Source organism: Echeneis naucrates, chromosome 13 (genome assembly GCF_900963305.1).
Source record: "Echeneis naucrates chromosome 13, fEcheNa1.1, whole genome shotgun sequence".
NCBI classification, from domain to species: domain Eukaryota; kingdom Metazoa; phylum Chordata; class Actinopteri; order Carangiformes; family Echeneidae; genus Echeneis; species Echeneis naucrates.
In genome coordinates, this window is record NC_042523.1 from 4122894 (window position 1) to 4149154 (window position 26261).

The 26261-nt window shown below is 39.8% G+C and overlaps 1 protein-coding gene across 2 annotated transcripts in view; it reads right to left on the reverse strand.

Moving 5' to 3' along the window:
- Nucleotides 1-26261, reverse strand: part of myo7aa (myosin VIIAa) — a 48972-nt gene that overhangs the window by 20834 nt on the left and 1877 nt on the right. The window contains exons 2-23 of one of the 2 annotated variants that reach the window (XM_029516750.1): nt 22774-22881; nt 21923-22036; nt 21291-21443; nt 19586-19770; nt 19245-19366; nt 18290-18432; nt 17638-17751; nt 17330-17398; nt 17113-17197; nt 15732-15808; nt 15203-15322; nt 14734-14876; nt 8877-9087; nt 8626-8761; nt 8141-8247; nt 6715-6852; nt 5663-5821; nt 5257-5349; nt 2249-2343; nt 2083-2167; nt 1644-1862; nt 1215-1322 (exon numbers count right to left, since the gene is read on the reverse strand). In XM_029516750.1, the coding sequence (XP_029372610.1) occupies nt 1215-1322; nt 1644-1862; nt 2083-2167; nt 2249-2343; nt 5257-5349; nt 5663-5821; nt 6715-6852; nt 8141-8247; nt 8626-8761; nt 8877-9087; nt 14734-14876; nt 15203-15322; nt 15732-15808; nt 17113-17197; nt 17330-17398; nt 17638-17751; nt 18290-18432; nt 19245-19366; nt 19586-19770; nt 21291-21443; nt 21923-22036; nt 22774-22881 (2784 nt within the window). The remainder of the gene's footprint in view (nt 1-1214; nt 1323-1643; nt 1863-2082; nt 2168-2248; nt 2344-5256; nt 5350-5662; nt 5822-6714; nt 6853-8140; nt 8248-8625; nt 8762-8876; nt 9088-14733; nt 14877-15202; nt 15323-15731; nt 15809-17112; nt 17198-17329; nt 17399-17637; nt 17752-18289; nt 18433-19244; nt 19367-19585; nt 19771-21290; nt 21444-21922; nt 22037-22773; nt 22882-26261) is intronic. The other variant, XM_029516751.1, reaches the window with a different exon arrangement.

Consider the following 26261-nt stretch of genomic DNA (forward strand, 5'->3'; position numbering starts at 1 on the left):
TATTACGTGTCCCATGATGGTGACTTTCCTAGAGCAGTGTTGAATCGGGTCTTGCTCTGGAGAGGGACAGAGTGACGAGCTGACTCTTCAACTTTGTACAATGTAGTCAATTTACAACATGAGCCAGTTTCCCTGATGGGAGCAATCAACTTCACAAAAACACCCTTAAAGAATAAATCTGCTGATGTCAATAAATAACCTACAAATGTTCAACCAGCATCATGGTAATGATGCAGGTCACCTGCGTCATTCCACAATTAATTTCTCCCAACATCATGGTCAGGACCAGACTATGGGTCAATATGACTTTTTCTGAATAAGTCCTCTATAGAATTTAGAAACTAATGTGTAACTTTGGAAATACTTGGAAAGGCTAATCTTTTGCCCAGAGCATTGCTTCATTCCCCCTGCATGTATAATGAAAAACATTAATGCTGTGTGAAATAACTAATATTTCTGTAAATGACTTACCCAATACAGTCAACCTAAAAAGGCAATAATAAAGAAGAACAATCCCATTTCACTGCAAGGTCTGTCAAGGACACAGTTGTGTTAAGAATGTGTTAATACTGCAGAAAAAAAAAATTTTTTTGACTCTCATTTTGACTTGTTGTGTTGCCACTTTTCCTGTAATCCAGAAATAAATATTCATAAGCACACTGTATTAAGGGAGGATAAGGGGTGTAGTGTGGAGACGTTTAAAGCGCTGTGGTCATACCCTCTAAAATAACCAAGTTGTTTCTCTCCAGTATTCTGATGTCTGAAACTTCATATGAACTATAAAATCAGTTTCCATTAGTTTACCAGCAAGAATTCTATTAGAGGACACAAATTTGTAAAATCTTTCTTCAGTGAAGAATATCACCCAGAAAAATAAGCAAGAATTTATGAAAAGAAAATCTATGTATAGATAAGAAGAAACAGATATGGAAAAACTTCAGCTGGCTCAGGTGAAACCTGAGGCATGTACTATGATACAAGTTCAATGTATCCAGAACACATTTTCATTATCTGGGATGACTGAGGCAGATTGTTCACCCAAACAATGAAGCTGGTCTGCTCGCGATGGGTCACTGATCGTTGATCATCAATGGGTAGAGTGAATATAACATGAAAAGGAATCCTTATGTCTGGAGATAAATTTGCTTTTAGTAAAAAAAAATAATAAGAATAATAATTTGATCACACTACATGGTAAAAGCTGATTCCCCCACCTGGTGTTTGCGTTCAGCCTCAACCTTTGCCCGTTTTGCCGACATCTGGTTCCTTAATTTGGCCTCTTCAGCCAAACGCATCTTCTCTGCCTCTAGTCTCCTGTGGTACTGAAGGGAGATGGAAAAGAACTAACCATTATTGTTAATGGAGCAACAAAGACTCAGTTCCAGTTTTCAGTTCAAGTAATAGCTTTGCTATTTACACATACGAAACGATGGAAAGAATAATATTTATGACAGATAAAGAAGAAAGAAAACTAAGAATTCCAGGCAGGCAGGGCTGAGCAGGGACCTCCATCCCCAAGCAGCATGTTGGATTAACTTCCAGGACTTACTGTACTTACCAAATATAGTATTTCAGAGAATGAAAACACAGTAAAAATGTTCAATCACAATATTTGGCAGAATTTCTTTACTCTATGTTTCTACCTCTCCCTTCAGCCTCTTGTACAACCGACGAGCAATCATGCCCCTGGTGTAGGCCTGGATGATGATGATGGCCCACAGCCGGTGTCTAAAAGCCCGGCGCACCAGGAAGCCCCGACAGTGACCCTGGAAGCGTGTGATCCTCTGACGCGCCACGTGATATGACGCACAAAGCTTTCGGGAACGAACCAAAGCCTGCAAGCGAGAAAAACCTGCTCGCATCTGGAAGCACACAGAAGAGACAGACATAGTAAGACAAAAGGCAAAGACGGTTAGAATCAAGAGATTCTGGGATCAATCAATGAAACCGAGCAAAAATTAGCAGCATCATGGATCTGATCAGGATCTGACCTGAATGCACTTTTGTTTACTTTTCTAAACTTCTAAAATCTGTTTGCTGCCTGTGTGCGATGTGAGTGTGACACACACTGATGTTCCTTACAGCTCCATAGTTTTTCCTGCAGTAGTACCCTCTCCATGTCTTCTGGATCAATACAGTTGATTTTCTCATCTTGAGGAAATTAGATCTGAGGGTGAAAAAAAAAAACACTCTTCCTGAAAACTTATAAAGCAAAAAAAAAAAAAAAAAAATCACTTTTCAGCCCTACCTGTCCTTGTAACCTCGAACCACCTTTTGGATGAGGATAACCTTGTCAGTGATGGCCTTGTCTCTCTCAATCTCCAGCAGCATATCATGGTGATCCTACACAAGAGCAGAAGAGGTAATTATCAGCAGACACATAGTGCTAATGTTGTCTATTTATTTTAGATTTTAATAACCATATTCTTCACTTAATCTTAACCAAGTAGTTCCCTGACCAGATCTCTGATGGGTTGTTGTAGTCACACTGTGTCAAAATAGCTATCTGACACACGTGTTTTGGTGTTACTACACAATCAAACAATCAATGACAGTAATTTTTCTCCCTCATGAGATACCTTGGTATGACCTTGGTAACACTTATTGTTTTGGATAGTACTAAACTTTAAAACCTAGTCACATGATTCCATCCACACAAAACACTTGAGGAGGCACATATCACTGCAACAGAAGTTGTCAATGATTTAAATAGTAGCACAAAAAAAGGGCCGACTGCAGTCATTGTATTCCCTTTTTAGTCAAAGAATGTGTTTGCTTTCTAGCTTTTGTAAAAAATTTGACTGTTTCAACAGGATCAAAATATGTGGCATAAATGGATAACTTGCAATGCTAGCAGCTCTCTGAAGCTGTACTGTGCAGCCCACGTGTGTTAACGTACAATCAATGTCAATACAAATGCTGATGTTTATAAGCCAGTGCTTTTAGATCACATTGATAGCATTTTAACTGTCTTTTCAGCACTAAACACCTATACAACAGAGGACCACAGATATGAGTTTCATTTTGAGTTTAATTAGACAAAGCAAATTATGACATGAGGGGATTTTTAACTTAAAGTAAGTTGCTGGAGGAAAATTTAGCAGATGAGAATTTTCCTGAGAGGACAATCCATCCAGTCATTTCGGCCACATTTACCCAAAACCACAAAAGTATACTCAGTGGCAGCACTGATGTAAGTCATCAGTGTTCACCCTCTGGAAAATATTAATACTTGAATTATGCCAACAGTAACTGAGATATTCCACAAAGTTACACTGACAGCATTTTTTCCACTACAACATGTAAAACTCCATCCATCTCTTCTTCCTTTGCCATCTGACCCCCAGTTAATCTTACCATGTCCTGTTGGGGAAGGGTGGCTATTTGCCTACTTTAACAGGCCTGCACTTTCCTATTTCCTGTCCTGCTTCCTGTCACGCTGAGGAGTAAGGCTTGACAGAGACAAGTCTTAAAACAGGAAGAGCCACAAGGTTTGGGGGAAAATAATGCAAATCAATTTAAAGACAAAGTGGGGGTAGGATTGAAAAAAAACAAAAAAAACAATCTATCTCCACTAATTCAGATTCTTGGTCATCTGTGTGTCATTTGGTGGTGGAACACAGGAAGTAAAGGAAGTGTTGAGAGAAGGATCTTTCTCCTAGTACCAAACCTCAACTCAACGGGTTTGGCTACTGCTTTTAAAATTTGTTATCAGTGAATGCTATTTCAGATTGCAGATTTTATCATTCAGTTGACCTGAGAAATACAAACTTGACAATGGAACAATATTCCATAACTATGTTTCCAGTCATTGGCAGGTTTTACTTCTAATATAATAGCCTTGTCTCAGTACAGCCTACCAAAGCTTCAATATTCTTTTATATTTTAATATACATTAATTGTGCAACAAAATTTTGTGTTATGAGAGCAAAGAATGCACAAGTACATCACCTGCAGCTTTAGCCACAGTGCTCAGATTATCACTTAGATCATGTGGGCAGCAGGTTATTTTGGCTTCAAGTGAGTTCCCAACCCAGTCACAGGTACAGCAAGGAACAACTTATTTCGTTGTACAGGTTTAAAAACAAACAACAGCTTGTATATTGTGTGTCACAGATAATTCTTAGATTACTTTTTGTCATTTTTGCTTTAAAAGGCTAGTAGTGCTAAGGGTGACAAGAAATGAGGGGGGACAGAGAGGAATATACTGTACTAGGACACACAAAATCCAGTTTTCAACAAGCCGCAGCATGAGATATCATAAACTGCTTTGTAACAAGCCACTATAAAGAGATATGAATAAAATATTAATTCATTAAAACATAAATTATGTAAAATAAAGTTTAAGATAACATATCACCAGTCCATCGAACTAACACACTGTAAAAACAAACTGCTGAGCCTCACAGCTGATGTTTTCATTTAGGGAACTGAGATGACAGCGGCAACCAGCTAACGGATGTGCCTTACCAGTGACCTCTGACCTAAGGACATCTGTCCTCACATGGCAGAAAACCAAAACAAAAAAAAAAAAAAACAGAACAAAAATAAAACACTGTATATGTGTGAGGAAACGTGCAGGGCAATGTTACCACCCACAGACACACCCGATGGAAACTAAACTTTGAATATTTTCTCTCAACATCAAATTCTCTCTTCTCTCACACACAGACACAAGGACACAGTTTTTCCCATCAACAAATGTAAGAACTGGAAACAATTATGGCTGTGCCCATCATATTTTGCAGAAAGTGTTGAATGCTCAAGGTAACATTTATAATTATATAATCCTTAACTTTATTCTCTTAAGCAAATGTTCCCAAATGCAAACATTCATCAGCCAATAATTTGTGCGTAACAACATTGTCTGACAATTCAAGGACAAAATCTGTGTTAATATTAGCTGTATTCAGACCTTTCTCATCACATTGATGAGAAAACTCCACCCCTAATTCTCATGCTCATTGCACAGTAATGGCCACCCTGCTCTGAAGGAAGCAGCTACAATTTGTACAAAATTGTCTCAGGTTTGGCAGTACGTTGACGTTAGTAGTTAGCACTGTTAGCCCCACAGCAAGAAGGTTGTGACCTTTCTATGTGGAGTTATTATGTTCTCCCTTTCCCTAGTACAGTTTAAGTGCTGCATGACAACACAAATGCATCTATGTTTAGCTCTGTATGATTGACTGGGTATATTATGTTAGTCTTCATCTAATCAATATAGTTAAGTTGGATTGCCTTTTGTTGCAAAAGTACCTTGAGGAAGATTTTAGTCTTTCCCATCTGCCAATCATCATCTCTGCCAAGCACTGCCTCAGCAATCCTCTGACAGGTCCCCCTTAGGTCCTCCTGTAGGAAGGTAGACACACCAGCAGAATTAACTCCACTGATGTCCAAAGAGAGGAACATAAACATGCTTCCCTCCTACTGCTGAATGCACATTATACTTTCCTGAGTTTAGCTGTCACTGGAAGCATTTTTATTCACCGTTGTATCAGCCAAAAAAAAAAAAAAACACAGCTGACCAGCCACACACATAAACGCAGACACACAGGAAACACTCCAACAAAAACATACACTATTACACTCTGGTGTGATTCATTCCGACCATCAGAAAACACTGTATTAGGACAAATACACATACAGACACACATACACACACCTGTTTGTACGCTGGTTTGACTCCGGGCATGAGCACCCGGTAACGGTCAACAAACTCCACAAAGGTGTAGCGAATGGGATATCCTGCGCGCCGGATACGAATCGTCTCCATCATACCTGAGTACCTCAGCTGACGCACACACAGCTCCCTGTCAAATAACTACAGACACAAACACAAGGCTTAAGTTGAAGGGATTGTTACAGATTGGTGTTTACTGACTAAAATCAGGTGATGCAAACAAGCAGTGTGGCTGGGAATATCTGCACTTGGCCTAATAAAATAAAACAGTGTGATCAACAGATAGTATTGTTGGTTTTCCTGTTCGTATTGAAATTGCATTTTGACCGTTAAATGTAGTGCAATTTAAAAAAAATAAATAAATCTGCAAAATTTATTTGATCATGGAAATGTCTTCTTTACAGCATCCACATTAGTGATAATGAACAACTGCATGAAAACAAATATCATATTAAACTTTATATGAACTTGTGTCATTTTTAGAGAGTTTCAATTAGCTAAACCACTCCAAAGTTAAAATCCCAGACTCATTAGATTTTTTTGGCATGTTGTCTTTTCCCTCGACAGACAAGGTGAACCCCAAACTGAGATGGAATAAAATAAATTGGCTAAAGAAACATGACATATTTCACACATTTCCATTAATTAATCTACTTGACCTTTTTTATCTTATCTTTGGCTTAAGTGCAACTACTGACCTTTGACTGCTGTAAGTTGGCATTCAACCTATTATTCATTCAACCTTCTCTGCCCTGAAGTTAACACCATGTGTGAGGTTAGTTGTAGATGAGACTCTGTTAAGGTACCTTTGACCTTAAATTACACATTACAGACACACAATAAATGAATACTTTCATGTTTGACATATTTGGAAAATTTTGCTGACAAAAGTATTACCTTTCTTTGCTGAATTTTCACAGTACGACACTATAATAACACACTGTTCTCCACTTCTACCAAGTGAATGGTTTTAACTGCAATCACTAAAAGTTAAATTATTCCATTTAGTTTCTACGGAGCCTGCAGATACTCACCATAGGTTTCTTGTATTCATTGGGTTTGATGCAGCGAACAAAGAAAGGCTGGCAGACACTCAGAGTCCTCATGAGCAGCTCCAGAGATCTCTTAAACTGACTGCTCAAAGTGGGCGAGCGCTTCCTGGTTTCTGCCCCCTAACACACACACACAGACAGAGGGAGTCCAACAGTGCAGAAAGTGTCAGGGTCAGAAACAAGAATCTCTATTCTTCTCCTGACCATTGACACTAATCTTTTTCCTCCTTATCTCTAAATTTAAAAGCCTGTGTCCAGCTGATCATGGAGCCAGTTATACCCAGAAAATACCAACATGATTGACTTTACAAGAGAGTTGACTCAACTGGAGGGATGACATTTTTCCTCTTTTTTTTTTTCACCTTCCTTTGGAGGTTTTCTGGGCACTTTCCAGCAGAGATGTTCACAAGTCTTGTAAGTCCAAGTCAAGTCCAAGTCTTTGGTCACGAGTCCAAGTCAAGTCTCGAGTCTCTAAAAAATAAAAGTTTCATGTCTCTTCTGGTCGTAATGAGTACCTCCTGCTATCCGGTCTGATGAATACTACACAGCTATATCTAAGAAATTCAAAGCATTTACTGTATTATTGTCACTCCAAACTAACTATATCTGATGCTAAGCTAAACATGTTTACTAACTATCCATATACGCTAATGTGACTTAATGCAGGTTACTGATCTGAGTGAGTTTTCAGGTGCCTGATAAAATCTGAAGTAGAGATTGCAGTCTGTGCTTCTTTTATTGATGCCATCTTTTTTGAAGATTTTATAAGTTTTTATAAGCAAACTGAATTTCAAAGGGTAACGTTACAGAAGCACCTGCAGGTGTGCGGGTCACTATAGTCACTATAGTATAGTATAGTTAATAATCATTATGGTTATTACTGTGACAAAAAGGAGGTTGTGACATTACGATCGTCAGATGTTTCAAACTTTCCTCAATTTTAGTACTCCAGAAAAAGAAAATATTATGATTGTTCACAAATCTGATCCAAGTCTGAAGTCTCTGAAGCGTGCAACTCGAGGCCCCATTTCTGCTTCCCAGTGATAGGAGACCTTTAACTTTCTGCACAGAGTCCCATGTCCCATCTCGGCTGGGAATTCTTTCTTCTTACAAAGTTATAAGGACTTAGAAGGTGTTGCTGGAGAGAGGGACATCTGGACGACTGTAATGAGACTGCTGCCACCATGACCCATTCTAACACAGCATGATAAAAACTGAAGTCAAATTATTACAACTGCTATTCCACATAAATGGAGATGGTCTTTTAGTAGTTTTGGTGGAGGAAATGGGATACAATTTACATTTACCTATACTGATATGGAAATTCCAGTTTTCTGCCCATTGTAATTAATATACTGTGTCCGTCTTTGTTTGTGTGTGTGTGGGGCTGTGTGTAAGTTCCCAGTACCATAGCAACATCAGCTTGGAAGATTTGTTTGATGAACTTGTTTTTAGAGGAATGAACCAGCTGGATAATGTCACCGTATAAAGTGTCTCTGTTCTTCTCCAGGAAGCCTGCAGGACAAAAGCACAACAACAACAACAACAAAACAGCTTAATACAAAACTATTTGGATGGTGTGCAGCCTCAACACTTCCCTCCTCCTGTAGTTCCTCTAATACTGAAGACCTCAATTGTGTCTTCTGTATTCAGTTGCAATTTAACTGGTCATTTGGTAATTATGCCATGACCAAAAACTTGTCTCAGGGTTAACTATTTTAAATATTGAATTTTATGTTATTCTATAGCTATTATTGAAACTGTTCAGCTCATTGTGACTGCTGTTTTGCTGACAGTATTCTTAAAGTCTTGAAAAACGTGTTAAAATAATATCTTTAGTCTGATATGAACATGTGGGAAAAGAATTCTTGATAAGAATGACATGACTCTGACCTCTTGTTTCGTAGTAAACAACTCCAGCAAAGTGCTGGATGCCAAACTGGGTCTCGTAGTTGTTCTTTGGAGGGATGTAGTTTGTGTTGAGCTTGTGCTGAAAGTTCAGCTTGTTGAGCATGGTGGTGTCAGTGCCCTGCAAGTGACACAGAGAGAAAAGGGGAAAAATGTTTTTGTTTGTATTAACATCAGAATTCATTTCAAATGTTAAATCCTACATTCTGAAGTCAGACAATCCAGCATGTATGTACCTTGGGAAACTTGCTCTCTTCATCAATGAGTGAGATGATGTTCATGGGTTTGATGGCAATCATGTCCAGTGCATCCTGGTTGTCAGTGAACTCGATGTGTTGCCAATTGATGTGCTCCAGGTTGTACTCCTCCTGTTCCAGCTTGAAGACGTGACGGACGAAGAACTGCTGCAGGTTTTCGTTTGCAAAGTTGATGCACAGCTGCTCAAAGCTACAGGGGGGAAGGCAAGAAAAGTGGCACATGTTTCAGTTTAAACTGACGTAATAAACTGAGGCAAAGGAATAAAGTTGATATATGCCATTCTTAATTGCAGTGTTTTCAATACATCCATTCACTATGTATTTAACAAAACACCAGGGCTATCAAGTAAAGCCTGTGTGGAATCTTCAAATTTCATTCTCTCTAATTACCTTTAGACATCGCTTAAGAAAACCAACACGACAATAGCCAATTTTTAAACTCAAAGCGACATAACAGCAGTTGACCATCCAATGGGTGATGTGATGGGAGGCTGCCACTGGATCACAGGTTCTGTCTGACTCTTAAGAGACCATACCCAACAACTGCTACCATCTTTAGCTAGCAACTGTTAGCTAGAATGACACTATCAAAGGCTGTGTCCGAAACCACCCCTAATCACTATATAGTGAGCTTGTCGTTTTGTGGGGGGACCACTCCTTGTGAGTGCACCGGTTCTGGATACTGATTTCACTAAACCCTTCGTTCTTGAAATAGATGCCAGCCATGCTGGACTTGGGGGTGTGTTATCCCAGGACCATGATGGAACGCAACAACCCATTGCTTTTGCAAGCAGGAGCCTCAGACCCACTGAAAAGAACCTGTCCAACTACATTTCTCGAAAACTGGAATTCCTGGCTTTTAAATGGGCTGCGACTCAGAAGTTTAGAGAGTATCAGCTGGGAAATATATTTGTGGTGTTCACTGATAACAACTCCCTCAGCTATTTGCAGTTGGCTAAATTGGGGGCTGTGGAACAACGGTAGGCATCAGAGTTGGCAGTGTTTGATTTTGAAAGTGAGTTCTGACCAGGACCAACCAATCGTAATGTGGATGCCCTGTCCCATCAGTCACATTCCCAGAGTATATATTCTCCCTTTCCTGGCTTAGAAGTGCCAGATGAAGTCCATGAACGAACCTACGACATGCCCCAAAAAGCCCCTGCTGTTGCTGCCACTTGCCAAGCTATAGCTGCTTTTCCATCATGGCCGAAAGCTGACCTTCTGACCAGTGATTGGTGCATTTTTGCTGTACTGGAGAAGAAAAAAAAAATCCTCCTACCAACCAAGACATGGTCAATGCTTGCAAAGGAGTAAAAAAGCTAGTGCAGCAGTGGACCAGAATAAAATCACAGGATGGTGTACTGTATCGCCAAATACAAGCACCAGGGGACAGACGAGTTATACTCCAATTACTGTTGCCCCAGTGCTTGCAGGCAGAGTGTTTTAAAAGCCTCCATGACAACCATGGCCATCAAGGCATTGAACACACCACAAGTCTTGTGAGGCAAAGGTGCTTCTGGCCCTTTATGCAAAGTGACATTGTGAGATACTGTCAAGACTGTAATCGCTGCACGCTCGCAAAAGCAGTACAACCAAAAGTCTGTACATTTAGAAGGGGCTTGACTGCCTCTAAACTACTGGAAGTCATTGCCATTGACGTTACCCTGTTGGAAAAGGCTAGTGATGGCAGGGAGAATGTTCTGGTGGTAACGGATGTGTTTTCCAAATTCGCTCAGGCATACCCAACACCAGATCAGCGGGCCAGTACAGTGTCCAGGGTGCTGACAGAGAAGTGGTTCTATACCTATGGTGTACCAAAGGGCATCCACAATGATCAAGGAAAGAGTTCTGAAGGGGACCTCTTGAAATTACTATGCCACTTGTATGGCATTGAAAAGAGCTGAACCACACAGTACGACCCAGAGGGAAATGGACAATGTGAAAGATTTAATCGAACATTGCATGACCTGTTGCATACACTCCCCCAACAGAAGAAAAACAGATGGCCACAACACCTACCCCAAGTGCTTTATGCTTACAAAACAACGACCACCAATCAACAGGTTATTCACCATAAGAACTCATTTTTGGGCAAAAGACCCAACTTCCTGTGGATTTTCTGTTGGGCAGGTCACAGGAGGAGCTCATGTCCATGTCAGCAAAGGATTGGGTGGATGAACACCAAAAGCATTTGAATTCAGTTTATCTTCATGTGTAGGCCCAACCCAGCAGGCAGCAGAGTGGCAAAACAGACACTGCCAACCAACAGAAACTCCCATCCTTACTCGTGGAACTCTTGTCTACAGGACACTTGGGACTCAATTGTGTACGTGGTTGTGAAAAACATGGATAAAGGGAGAGTTTATAAAATACATCCCAGTGACAGTCCTGGGAAAGCATCTCAACAGGTTGGCGCGCAGAGTGTTCCCGCATGCTGGCATCAGTATGCTCATGATACAAAACCAACCTTTACCTTACCCTGGCCTGACAGATGACCTACCGCAACAGTTAAACTCCAACACTGTGGACGACGAGAACAGTGACTTTGAGGAAATCATACTCACTATGGAGCCAGAGCAGTGGCGAGTTTGGCCCCCCCTCCCACACTGCACTTGAGCCAGGTAGTAATATAGGGGGTGGAGACCCAAATAGCCCTAGTTCCCCACCATCAGCCATAGATCCTGACCAGGAGATCAGACCCAGCAACAATGAACAGGCCGGACAAGCAGCAGAGACTAATATAGTACAGGGACGGCCTAAAAGAGTCACAGCTGGCCAGCACACTAATCCTTTTCACCTCAGTAAATCACACCCTCGCTACCTCAGTTAGGAGCTTTTCAAAATGGGGGCAAATGTAAAAGTAGAAAGCAGTACCAAACCAATTACACGACCATCTGGATGGGAACGGTTTACTTTAATCCTACCTGAAGAGTTTCAGGTAGGATTTAGAGCCCATCACAGCACCAAAACAGCACTGGTTAAAGTCTCCAATGATATTCTAATGACTTTAGACAATGGATCAGCCTCAATACTTCTCTTAGATCTTAGTGCTGTATTCGACACCATGGATCATAATATTTTACTACAGCAACTGGAGCATGAAATTGGGATTAAAGGAACTGTACTAAGGTGGTTCAAATCCTATTTAACAGATAGACTTCAGTTTGTTCATGCTACCAATAGCTCCTCCTCATGCCATGTAGTCAGCTATGGAGTCCCACAGGATTCGGTACTTGGACCAATCCTCTTTAAGCTTTATCTGCTTCCTCTAGGTAAAATCAGGAAAATCAGGAAACACAGCATCAACTTTCACTGCTAAGCAGACCATACTCAGTTGTACTTATCAATGAAGCCAAATGAAGTCAGCCAGATAGTCAAACTGCAGACATCTCTTGAAGGCATAAAAGTCTGGATGACCCAAATTTTTTTACTTCTCAACTCAACAAAACTGAAGTTATTGTACTTGGCCTTAAGCACCTCAGAGAAAAGCTATCTAACCATCTACTCAGTCTGGACGGCATCACTTTGGCTTCCAGCGCCACTGTAAGAAACCTTGGAGTAAATTTTGACCAGGACATGTCATTTGTCCCTCACATAAAACAAGTCAGTAGGGCAGCTTTCTTCCACCTGAGAAATATTAGTAAAATCAGAGACATCCTCTCTCAGGATGATGCAGAAAAACTAACCCATGCATTCGTATCTTCTAGGCTGGACTACTGTAATTCATTACTATCTGGATGTCCAAACAAATCTCTAAAAGGCCTTCAGTTGATTGCTGCACGAATATTAACAGGAACTAGGAAAAGAGATCACATCTCTCCTGTGTTAGCTGCTCTTCATTGGCTGCTGGTAAAATATAGAGTAGAATTTAAAATCATTCTGTCAACGTATAAAGCTCTTAATGGCCAAGCTCCATCATATCTCAGAGAGCTCACAGTTCCTTCCTCTCCTAGTAGGCCACTCCGCTCTCTAGATCGAAGTTTACCAGTGGTTCCTAGATTCTCCAAGAGTAAATCTGGGGGCAGATCTTTCAGTTATCAGGCTCCTCTTCTATAGAACCAACGTCCAGTATCGATCCAGGGGGCGGACTCTTTAGCAATTTTTAAGACCAGGCTTAAAACTTTTCTGTATGACAGAGCTTATAGTTAAAAAGTTAAAGTTCATTGACTCTTTAGCTATGCCAATTGTAGCAATTGGGGCAGGTTGGGCGCTGTAAAGGCACAGGATGTTTCTACATTAGCATCCAGCCATCTGCATGCTGAGCAGGAGTGTGTGCACATTGAGTTGGGATGATGATTGTAAGTCATGCATTTACATGAATTTAACAGTGAATTCATCTAAATTTGTGGTGTTAAATGTATTTTGTGTTTTTTTAGTATCTGTCACTGTGATACAAGGTGACTGCTGGTCGGGGTGCTAGTTAAAACTATCTGAAGGTACAGCATATTTTATGATTTATTTGATTTACAAACATTGCACTGAAACATGCTGAACAAAACTTGACATCCATGCCTGTTTTTATAGTACTGTCAGTGGGTGCAGTGACTGTCACTGGTTTTTTTCCCCTCCTAATAATTAGTTTTGGGTTTGGGCCTTTTTGTTTCAGATGTGTTTTGTTTTCTTTGTTTTCATTCTTTTTGGTTATTTAGTGTAACTGGGCTTAGTGCAATATTTACCAGGCATTGTGCAATTCTTCAGTGGCAACTAGTTTGGGGAATTATAGTCCTAACTTTCAGTGACACAATTTTGTGTGCTCATAGCATGGTTGCAGTGTAAATCCCCCAGTTCTGTTAACCATGAAAAGGTGTGAGCGATTCTTCACTGAGTGTAGTGGCATTTCATCCTATGGGATCGTTCCTCTTTTTAGGAGTTTATTGGGTACTAAATGCGTTGGTTGATTCTTTCTACCCCCTCTTATGGTCCTTTTCATCCCATTTTCTATTTTGTAATAAAATTTGTATTTTCTGAGCCGTCAGTCTCCTGTTCTGGTTATTCTAGGACACATATCTGTCTGTAGTGAACTAGAGGGTGAAATCTAAGCATATTAACAGTTAGAATCATCACTACATGGAGAAATTTTTAAGATGAAAGTGACGCCAAACCCCCCCATTAAAGGCAAAATTTGTGTGCAAATACAACCCTGAATTTATTAAGTTTGGCTTTGATTTGTTTTAACTGCTAAACAGTTTATGTAAACCTGCACGTACGACAACACTGAACAGTTGTCGTATGTGCAGGTTTACATAAACTATATAAATAAATGTCTTTGAGATGATCATAGTGTATCAGATATAATTTATTTCAAAAGGTTTTAACTTGTTAAACTGGAAATGGACTTGATTTAGTAAGTGAATACAAATCAAACCAAGACTGATAAATTAAAATAAAAAAAGTGTTAATATTTGAGTGGGCACGGGGCCACTTTGTACTTATAAGATTGGGTCAACCAGGTTAAGAAACCCTGGTCTTAAACCATCTTAGGTTAACTGGTGACTCTAAATCGTCCATAGGTCTGAGTGTGAGTGTGAGTGGTTGTTCGTCTCTGTACGTCTCTGTGTGTTGGCCCTGTGATGGACTGGCAACCTGTCCAGGGTGTACCCCGCTTTCACACAGTGCGAGCTGGGATTGGCTCCAGCACCCCCCCACGACCCAGAAATGGATAAGCAGTAGGAGATGAAGGAATGAATGAACTTGAGGCTGCTGCTGTAAAACACAGAGCTCATCATGACCTATACTCTCAGGACAGATTCTTGTAGAGAGCGATGGAAACTGGAAGTTTAGAAATAAAAGAGGGAGTGGGCTGGATACAGCAAATGTGTGTGTGTATGTGTTGTACCTGTTAACAGTGAAGTTCTCGAAGCCGAAGATGTCCAGCAGTCCGATGGAGCGCCTGAGAGCTTTGGGCTCGGAGGGTGGAGGCTTGTAAATGGCTGCATTGATCTTCTCCACGATCCACACAAACAAACGGCCATATATACCCTGCACACACAGACAAACCAAGTCATTATTTACCAACTCCAGAAAAATGCCCTGTGACCTGTTTTGCGTTTTATTTTACTGATCTTCATTTGAGGCAATGTAAGGCAGGAAAAGAAAACTTACGCAAAGAAGGATTTAAAAACTGAATAAAAACTACTCTTATGCTCTCCAAAGGACATTCATTAATCAATGTCATTATATTATCTCTCATATTGATGATGGATGATAATGAACTGAGTTCCTCTAACAAGGACACTTCAGGTTTCCAATTCACCAACTTACTATCAAACACCAATAAAAGACGGTTTTAATATTTATTGTTGTACCTTCACGAAAGCGTCTCGTACATCCAGAGCTTGTTCCATGCTCAGTGGTGTGGACACCGTTTCTCCTCTTGTGATTAGAGTTCTGCTGGTCAGACAGTTCATCAGATCCTTACTGTCCACCTGAACACAATGCATAAACAATACAGCCGTTCTCTTTATGTTCAAAAGACTTGACATTATCATTCAGTGCAATTCATTTTCAAAATACAGGAACCTAATGCTTCCTGAAGTCAGTACTAAACAGTGATTCTCACTGACAGAGTAATGAATGGATTATCACATTTTCTTAGTTCTTTTGACTCTTTTTGGTAGAGCTGGAGAGGAGATGGCAGTAAAGATTGGTTTTCTGTTTGACAGAAATAGCTTTTATTTTATTCCACCGTGAAAAAAATATTGGATATCAGGCATTACAATTTATTTATTTATTTATTTACGCTTATGTGCATTAGCCTGCCATTACATTATAGCATGGAAAAGTGTGTTTGTGCATGGGTGTGTGTGTGTGTGTCAGTGTGTCAGAGTGTTTCACCTCCAGCATTGTTGCAGAAGTGGTGAGGTGAGGACTGCGGACAACTTCACAAGCATCCAGGTTGTCATAGGTTCGAGCTGCGGGATCAACACACAAAGGTAAAAAAAGGTAAAATGTCTCCTAACCTTGAAAAAACATTAGGCCAACATCACAAGTAATGGCATAGGTTTAGTTTTGCAGCAGCAAGGAAGCAGGCTCTGGCAGACATCTTCCACTTAAGTGCAAAGAACAGGGAATAGGCCAAACACACGAATCCTCTTCTGTTCTTCTATATGCTGCACAGGTTTGGTTTTGGAAGCGTGTAGAACCAGCATGCAGTAAAACCAAAAAACATCAGTCGCAAAACATTTAAATTGATAAAGTAATCAGTTACTTAAACCTGTATGTTGTAGCCCCCACTCTGATCTTTACTAGGATTTTTATATACAAAAACACAATTACAATGGAAAACCAGCAGTGAACCACTGGGAACCAATGAAATCATTCACCATTAAATAAACAGAACACAAATCCAAAAGCACAAGGGCCATCTTTCTGCACCACATGGCCAACTTCCCCTACAATGTAATGGCTTTTTTACAAGTTGAAACAGAATCTCATACAGAAGTCTGTCCTTCGCTGTTACTTGAACACCTTTAAAGGGACAATGCACATCATGGCCATTCACCAACTCAGCTGGGCTGAAGCCGAGCAACTCCTGTTTTGCGCCACAGATGGTGAAAAGAGCAAAAGACACACCCTCATCCCGATCCTCTACTATGTTAGTTCAGGACTGAGCATCGACTTACTCAGCATCAACATTAAACACCCCTTTACATATAAAACCGCTGCTTTACTCAACATATAATTAGATTCAATCCTTGTTTTTATTTCTTTATTTAAATTTTATCAGGCCAGGGTTAGTGGGCAGGGGGCAGACCGGAGAGGACCCACTGCCTGTAACCGTTTTCCTTACTGTCAATTTTAATGACATTGTGAATGTATCTCAACACGTGAACACAAACACGTCCTGCATAGCTCAGCGATATGATCGGTTAACTTTATGGACCATCAGTTTTAATAATTTCTTCTCCGATTCGAAGATATCGATGGTGGTTTTGGATGTTAGAGGAAGGCTATATTAGCCTACCCGGAAGTGTGTTGTAATTGAGCCATTTCTGCAAATAGGGGGAGCTACAATAACAATATAACAAGACATTTCTCGAAACCAGAATATGATCAGGGTGACTTTTTCATTCATTCATCTTCATCTACTTTATCTGTTTCCGGATCATCATACAATGAAATTCTTTTTGCTGTCCACAATGAATGCACACATATAACGAAAAAAGATAGATAGAATTTAAAAAAAGACAGACAATGCCTTTTTCCTTTACTTTACCTTCGTATCTGAGGTTTCCCATGTGTAAAATCGCTGCTAGCAGTTTAGAAATCTCCCAGTTCTCTTTGTCTGTGAACATTAGTACCTGCAGAACAGACAAAGTAAATGTGTAAATCTGCTTGGAAAAGAAAAAAATACGACTTTGCACATTTGAAAAAGCTAGTTTAACTTAATAAGATCCACAAACTGTCCAAGAATTAGTGTGTGATATCAGCACCTTCATTGCAGAGCGGATGTTGGAGTACTCTTTCATGTCATCTCGGCCATCACACAACGTACAATTACCCTGCAAAAACAGAAACGTGTTAAAAGCCTGTACTTCATTTAAAGTGTTCAGATGTTTCCCTGTAGGACTGTGACATGGTAAAAGAAGCCCTAAAGGGCAGATAGTGGAAAGAGCAATTCATAAAAAATTTACAAATAACCGCAAATGTCAACGTTTCAGTTACTGCGGCAGTCAACAGTTTGATTTGATAACGGGATGTTCTGACAAGGCTGAGTACATGAATTTGAAACTTTACTCACTATGGTCAGGTAGGTGTAGTCTGTGGCCTTGCTGAGTCCCAGTTTCTTCTTTTCTTCTGCAGTCATTCCCTTCAGCATGCAGTAGAAGATATGATAGTTCCTTTCATCATAGGCCTAGGGAGAGGACAGTATGGAAAACCAAAGAAGAAACTTTACGATCCAATAAAATTTTAGTGAAACTCAGGTTATAACAGCGTAGAGACTGAATGAAAAGTGAAGTCCATTGTATTTTGTGCCCATGCAGTATATATGAGAGGAATGTCCAATGCCCTGAAATATATATGGAACATGGAAGAAAAGCCATGAAAGGGAATATGATCCATGGTCCATGGATGTAAATGAAAAGGTAATAGAGGCATAAAGTCCCACAGTACCGTCAGTAATACAATGAAATATAAATGAAAGTTAAGATTTAAGTTGTGAATTCTAAGATATGTATTAATATTCTGATGATCATTTCCATTTTTATATAAGAAAAAAAATCTTAAATTGGAAACACTAAAACTGCCTCTTTAACAACTACAGAGGGAGTACAGATTATAGTACAGTATGCTATTATATAATATTGAAATACAAAACAGCAAACTCTTTATAGCCTCAGTGAATGACTGAAAAAAATCTAAGTAGTGTAAACTTTGGACAGCTGCTGTACCTGCCGACAGACTCTGGATTTCTCCAGCAGGTATTGCTCTATCTTGGCTCCCTCAATGGCTCCTCTCTTGTTGAAATGAATGTCGATGTATTTCCCAAAACGTGAGGAGTTGTCATTGCGAATTGTTTTAGCATTGCCAAAGGCTGAAAGAGAAACAATGGAAACGTGTGATAATGATGACATGAATGCATGGCTAAACTTATATGTACCAGCAGCTAAAGCTGTATGTGTGAACTTTCAAGCGAGGACATTTTCAAGGAATCCTTCTGTAGTTTTGCTTTATTTTTACCAGATCAAGACCTCCCTACGAAAAAGAAATTTGGACACCCTTTGTTTAAGTTTCAGTTTCAAGGCTCTGGATGCTGACTTCTGAGTGAAACTGTCTATTGTTACTTACATCCTTGCCAATATGTATACTGTGTACTGTAGATGAATGAAGGGGGTGTTTAACGTGGCTTGTCTATTATAAAAAACCTTTGGAAACTGTTTGGATGAATCGTGGTTGAAGTTAGAGCTCCTAATTATCAATATTATCTTCCAAGAAATCTGAGCTGAAGGTCCTGTAAAACATATTACATGCTGCAAATGTCATTAAAATCATTAAATGTCATTAAAAAAAATTAGCCAGTAAGTTGTTTGCCCATGTTAAAAGGTATTGTGTCAAACAATTTCAGGCAAGAGGTTGGAGACTGAAAAATTTTCCCACTCACACATAACGCATCATCTGCTACGTTTTTGTGGGATTGTGAGTTTTCTACATGGAGGATCTGGAGGCTCATGAGGACCGCATAGATGGAGAGAGACAAAGACACCCTTTGTCTTCCTTTCTAAGATAAAAGATCCAGAGCAAGTTGGTCACACCAGCCTGTAGCAGTATTCCTACTCTGAAACTGACTGATTGCGCCATTGGGCCTCAGAAAACTATGACTCCTTCGATGGGTGTGTGTGTTCCCACCTTCCAGTATAGGGTTGGCCTCCAGGACCTGCTGCTCTATCCAGGAGTGCTGCCCGCTAATGGCAGCCAGGAACTGAAGGATCAGTTTGGTGCTCTCAGTCTTCCCTGCTCCAGACTCACCACTATCAACAGTCACACACAAGCATGCAGCCCATGACATTTGCAGGAAGCCGATCATATGACACATTATGGTACAACTGGAAAAGCTAAGGGAGATTGTGAATGCCTGTGCCAAAATTGCACAATAATTCATCCAATACTTTCTAAGATGGTTCACTCCGGACTGAAGTTTTGAATCAGCCTGTGTGGCTAAAACTAATCATATTTAACCTTTCTTCTACCTGATGATGCAGCACTGGTCACGGTGGTTCCTCTGCATGTTGAAATAACAGTTGTCAGCAATGGCGAAAATGTGGGGTGGCATTTCACCAATCTTCTTGTTGGTGTAGAGGCGAATCTGGTCAGCTGTGTAGATGGGCAGCAGCTGATAAGGGTTGACTGCCACCAAGATGGAGCCAGTGTATGTCTGTGAGAGGAGGACGGTAATTAACAGATAAAGGGATCATTTATTGTATTGTCTGTAACTTATTGCTTAGTACTAACTAGGCCCCAAAGAAAATTTGCAGCTAGTTTACTTTAATTTCATGCAAATGATTTTTCGGACATACGGGACAGCAGGGGGACGGGAAACACAGGTGTGTCACATGTAAAAATCCTCTTCAACGCAGTCTGAAAAATTAACTCCAAGTAGCAAAAATGATCTGAGTGAAATATTTGCTCTAAGCCTTCGCCTGCTTTTTTTTTTTTTTTTTTTTTGATATTTTATTTTTTGCTAAATAAATTTAACAATGTTGTTAATTTTTCCAGTATCTCTCCAATTTTGTTTATATTGGAACAGGCTGAAATAGAGTGCATTTGCACTATATATGACAAATTAAATTCAAAGGGGGAAAAGACGTTTCAGAGAATGCACCATTTTACATTTCTTCCATCCACTGGGGGTAGGGCCGGGGTCCAACTCTTTATCAGATAGTTGCAGCTATCAGTGTTACATCTGTGTTATGGAAACATCAGTGCAAAATGCATGCATTTTCGAATCATAGCTGAAGATGCTGTTTTTTGAGGTCATGCAAGTGTTGCCTTAATTATGTCTACCTAATACATTCAGTTTGCTATTTTATAGCTTGGGTTGGATCTCTGTCCAGCCATGGTTTTCTGTTTGGGAGCTGACTTACCCTGCCACCACAGTTTGTCTTCAGATCAAACAGGGAAGGGGAAGGAGCAAGGGGGTGAGCGAGTGAGGAGAAAGAGACAATATGGAGGCAAGAAATTGAGAAGATGAGAGCAGAGAAGCAATCAACAGCAGAATTTTGAGATTAGATCCAGGAGATGCTACTTGGAAGTAGAAAAGAACATAGCTGTGTTGGGTTTCATTTGTACTTTTAGTTCGTTGTGAGAGAAATAGCAAAGGTATAGGGTACAGATAAATAAGTCAGAAAAGTGCTAAATGAAACTTGTGATTTCATGTTGAGTAGTGGTATCTCTTCTACTAATATATACCACAGCACTTCATTGGGGCCACCTGCACATGTCCTTATTCATTATTCATTCGGCCAATCTTGTGTCAGAAGTGCAATACATAAACTTGGATAAATAAAGATAGGAGTCAGTGTGTCACTGTGAGACATTGGTGTGTGTGTCTCTGGAGCTTTTTCTCAGTATGGTAGCAAAGCCAAAATCATCCAGTGAGCAGCATCTTTGTGTAAATGCATCGTGAATGGGTCAGAGGAGAGTAGAGAGACTGGTTGGAGTTATCGCTCAGATAACGACATTTCTACTCTGCTATGCAGAAAAGTTTCAGAATGAACAACATGCCCAACTTTGAGATGCTGGCCTGGGCCTCCTTTTATGGCCACAGTTTACTTTTAATGGGTACTTCAAGTCACAAAGCAGAAGTTGTCTCAAACTGGTTAAAACTAGAGAAATGCTGTACTGTTATCTGAATGAGAAGCCTGTTGATGCAGGTATGAATACAGCCTTACTCACATATATGAGTTTTTCCCTATATCTGATTAGCAGGTTGCGAAGAATTCCAGCTTCATTGAGGTCTCCAAGGCGGATCATGTCCTCCACGCCGTGGATTGAGGTGGGATGCATTGGCTTAATGTTGGTGGCATTCTGAGGGGAGATCCAGTGCTCCTGCAGTGGGAGTTGTTGTGGTTTATAGAGGAAGACAGAAGCATCATTTAACCTCTTTAGTCTCAGGACACCAAAAAAAAAAAAAAAAAAGACAGTTTCATTTGCACCTAAAACAAAAGCTCCAAGTGTTTGAGGACAGGTGGACTTTCACAATTTACAGTAGTTAAGCCGTTTAAAACCTTACAATTTAACCTGTAAGTTGGCAACATAATTCCTATAAACCAACAACCAAATCAGTTTTCTTATTGTGAAAACTGGGTCATATAGCTCCCTCATAACTGTTTCTGAATTGTGAATTTGTTTAATTATTCATAAAACATCATACCTTGCTATAAAATTGGAAGATTTAAGTAATATCAGCTACCCCCCCTGAAAAAAAAAAAAAAAAACTGAAGTGGGGATTCAAATGATTTAATTGAGGGTAGTCCCAGTTGACATAAAGAACGCTTAAACAGAACCCATGATGTTTCAGCACTTACGTTTCCCTCATCATCCATCACCTGGATCTGTCCAGAGTCACAGAGTTTGACCACAGCACCAATCGGCACCTCAAACTCCCGACCAGTCTTCAAATCCAACCAGACATAGTCGCCCTGAGAAGAAATTGAGAATTAAAACTTGATCCAGGATTATGACTGGGATCAGATACGATAATACATCTTAAATCGAGGTTAGGAAAAAAAAAACAAAAAAACATTGAGCACCATCACATGAGAAATCAGAAAGACTTCATTCTGAAAAACAGATTGAGTTTCCTATTCAAAGTTTATATTTGTTGGTATAGATCATAATAAGAATCCAAGTTTCTTTGTTTAACTCATAATTTTAACTCTGGATCTTGGCCAGGATAAAACAATCTGAAGACCTCATTGATATAATTCAGTGTGTCGAATAAAGTCATCTTATTCTGCAGTAAGATGACCTTTATTCCCTTTCCCGTCTGATTTGAAGCTGCAACATCCACAAAATAGTGCAGTGTGATATTCTGTTCAGAAAATCTTATAAATCTTCTGACTGGTAGATTTTAGTCTTGTGCACTTGTTTCTATTTCTACAAACCACCTCCACAGATACCACTATATTGTGCCAGTAGTCACACACGTGATAAATAAATATAAAAAGTCCACAGTTGACCACACACCAATGGAGAACTATAGACCTGTGTCACCACTTTCAGGTCTCAGAATTTTCCTTGATCCAAAACAGTCATACTTTAAGTTGAAGAGAAAGGTTTCCCCTAATAGTTGATTTCTGATGCATGAAAAACATAAAAAAAAAAAAAAAACCCCATGACATACATATATACAAACAAACAAACACTTTCAGCATACCGGCAACAGTGTGCTGTGTTTCATCGCAGTGTTGACGTTGTGTATCAGCGCCCATTTCGCCTGATCTTTCTCATAGAGTTCCGTGTAGTTGCGTCGCGTGTACATCCTCTCATGCACAGTTTAACTTAAGTGCACAGTGATGTCCAATGTTAGCAGTCTTCACACAAATATTATCAACTACAGGCAGAAAGGTGCATAAACTGAACTAACGCTTTTACAAATTCTGTTTCTGCTGTTTGGTCCTAACAGGCATGTGTGGACATTTTCCAAAAATATCCATTTAAAAAAAAGAGTGAAGTATTCCAAATCTTTATGGTTCAACAGGTTGAATTCTTTAAAGGATCTAATCCACTGGATCAGTCACATGTCATCTCTGTTTCTCATCCCTGGGTTCAATTTAAAATGGCTGAATGCCATGTAACTGAAGTCAAAAAAGGAAGTCAAGGAAAGCTGATCTCACATCAGTTGCAGTTCAACAGCGCCACAAAAAACAGCATCCCAGTTTGTGAGCTTCTATCCCATTCATCATAAGCTCACTGAAAGAAACTGATTTAAGATATCCAAGAAAATCCAGCCACTATCAGTTTAAAGCTCCCACTGTGGTAACTTTTCTGGACTAGCCTGCTGCTCTCTGCCTGTCACACTTTGTTATCCCACAACCTCCCTTGTTACCCATGGCAACAAGATGTCACTCCCCTTTCAGATGTGTTTGATGGTGTTGGATTTCTGTGTAGATATCTCTTTCTTACTACCCACAAAAAAAACAACAAAAAAAATGTAAAAAGTAATGAGAGTAATAAAAACAAAACAACCTAATAATATTAAAAGTCAGTGTCCTTGTGTTCCCTTCAGAATCAAATACTGCTAACCGTTCAGACTAAATATCAGGATATACTCACACACCAAATACAACCCACATAATGGCTTTTCATTATTGGCAGGAAAGGATTATTTAGGTGCTTTAAAGAGCCGTTGTTTCCACAGTTTTTATTTTTTAATTTTTATGATGGAATCATTGAGGAAGTAACTAGGGGGAAAATACTGGCTGTTCAATATCAGATGTAAGCAGGATATTCTGCATATGCGTGTGTGTTATAGATTAATGGCTGTCTGAGTGTGTGTTACACACCATGTCAGTTTAATTAAATAAATAGTCTGGCAAACTGAATCATCTGAACATTACACCACCAAGCACCTGTCACACACACGGCATTGTGTCAGAGCGAACATGAGTGAGCAGGGCCAATGGCAAACTATCAGAAACCACATGCTGAATTATTCAACACAGAGGTTCACTTTGGTGTCTTACTTTTTCTCTGCCCCTCATTCTTTTTCTTTATCCCTTTCTCCATTTATATTTATACATCAGAGCACAAAGGTCTCATACCAGCTTCCTAATGGAAGGGAATAATACACTGGTAATGTTAAATGTTATTAACAAAGAGCTTTAAGCTTTCCAGTGACCTGAATTTAAACGGGTTCTAAACCGTCTAGTCTCTTTCTTGACAGCATTGGCTCTTTACATCCATTTCTGCAGGCATTAAGAGTCTTTTTACTGAGGTCATTAAAAGATCAATAAACCCCCCTAGGCCAACTAACCAGACATTGAAAGCTACTGTAATGGGGACAGCCATGCAGTGTTTCATGACCCACTCATGCAGTCAGCGCAGCAGAGTAGCACGTGAGCTCATGAGTTCATATGAAAAAGCCCCAAATCTTCACCTATGTCAAATCAGCTTTTTAAATATTAAAAACATTGTTCAAGGAAACTTTTCAGTTCAGTTATTCTAAAAGTTGTCTCTACATATTGAAAAAGCCATTGTCTATAAAATGGGATATTATAAGCAAAGGCCGCCATCTTTTTGGGAAGAATCGGTCCTAAACCACTTCTACCTCTACTTTAAACTTGTGGCTTTATGTTATTGAACCTGTGATCATACAGGCCGCAGTTATAAACAGGACAGATTCACAGAGTTCAGTAAAACATAGCTGTGTAAGATCACCCAGACTGAGTCAGAGTGTTGCTATCAGTGATGTAATACCCACGCTGCCTTGGGTGGATTAGGTGTGTGTTTTCATCATTTCTTTCTTCAGGTAAATAATTCAGGCAAGGCATTATCCAGGTATTCACTTACACCTGAGAGTGTCACTCCTGTGAGCTGTGAGGTAAGGAAACCACACAGAGGATCTGAACCAGATCCAGGTCCAGAAGGCCCTGTTTAGTGTTCAAACGGCAACCATGACGAAAGATGCGACTGTTTGGATTCTGGGAATTTTACAACTTAGCCTCTGTGTAGCATTTGGTCTTTATCTTCCACTTTAGTCCCCTGTGATCTGTTCCTCATTAAGACGTATAGACGGATGGATGGATGGATGGATGGATGGATGGATGCATAGATAGATAGATAGATAGATAGATAGATAGATAGTGATCTGTTGTTCATGAATGACGCTCACTCCTTACTCGTTACTCAGGAGTAATGAGTCAGCTCAGTGAGTGATTTGTTCTTTTTTTCCTGATTTCTGCCCTTTCTGCTGCATATTCTCTGTGGCTGGCTGATGGCTGATTCGTTCATGACTCATAACTTTGGGTCTTCGGGCCTTTCGTTCATTATTCACGTGGTTACAGCAGTAACATGACCAATACTGGTGAGGAGTGCTATCTGACATTAGCATGAAAGTCAACCTTAGCTATGTAGCTATGGCATGGATGTTAAATTTGCCTTCCCAATGGAACAAATGCATACATTCCGGGCCTTCAGTGACCAGGTAGGCTAAAGTGAACAGCCATCATAGAATGAGAATTTTTGACGAGACAGGCGGAGCGCTCTCCTACCAGTAAATGAAGTAATCAGTAGTTTCAACTTCAGTAGGCTATGGCCCAAAAGGGTGCTTAATAGTTTAACAAATGCAAACTTGTGTATTATATACCAACTGAAGCAAACTGTTTTGCTCTTCAGCGTTTGAAAGCCTGCTTTTTCAGTCATTACTCAAATGACAGCTATAGCTCCACACTGGTTCCAATGAACGAAATGAACAAATTACTTGAAAAAAAAAAAAAAAAATGTGTTCATTTTACTGAACAAGATTAAAAGACCTGAGTCTGTAAAAAGATCCAAACTTCCCACCACTAGAGGAGGACACTGAAAATAACCTTGAACTTCCCTTTGTCATCTCTCTTATCTTGTTAAGTGTGAAAAATTCACACTTAACAAGAGAACATGTGTTTTCAAGAAAAGAGCCTAAAGATAAATGAAAATAGCACCAATGTGACAATGATGCTCACAGTAACAATAATGTTTTCAGCTGAGGCTAAAGACTTGCTCCAAGCCAGAACTCCAGCTCTGTGTGTCTTGTTACCTTCAATGTGTAATAGGTTTTCCTCAAGTAACACCAACTCCTTCCAGGGGAGGATACAGTAAGTATATACTGATCACTTCTTCAGGTACAGGTCTGCCCTCTGCTGGTATTAAGGAAGCTGTCTTGTT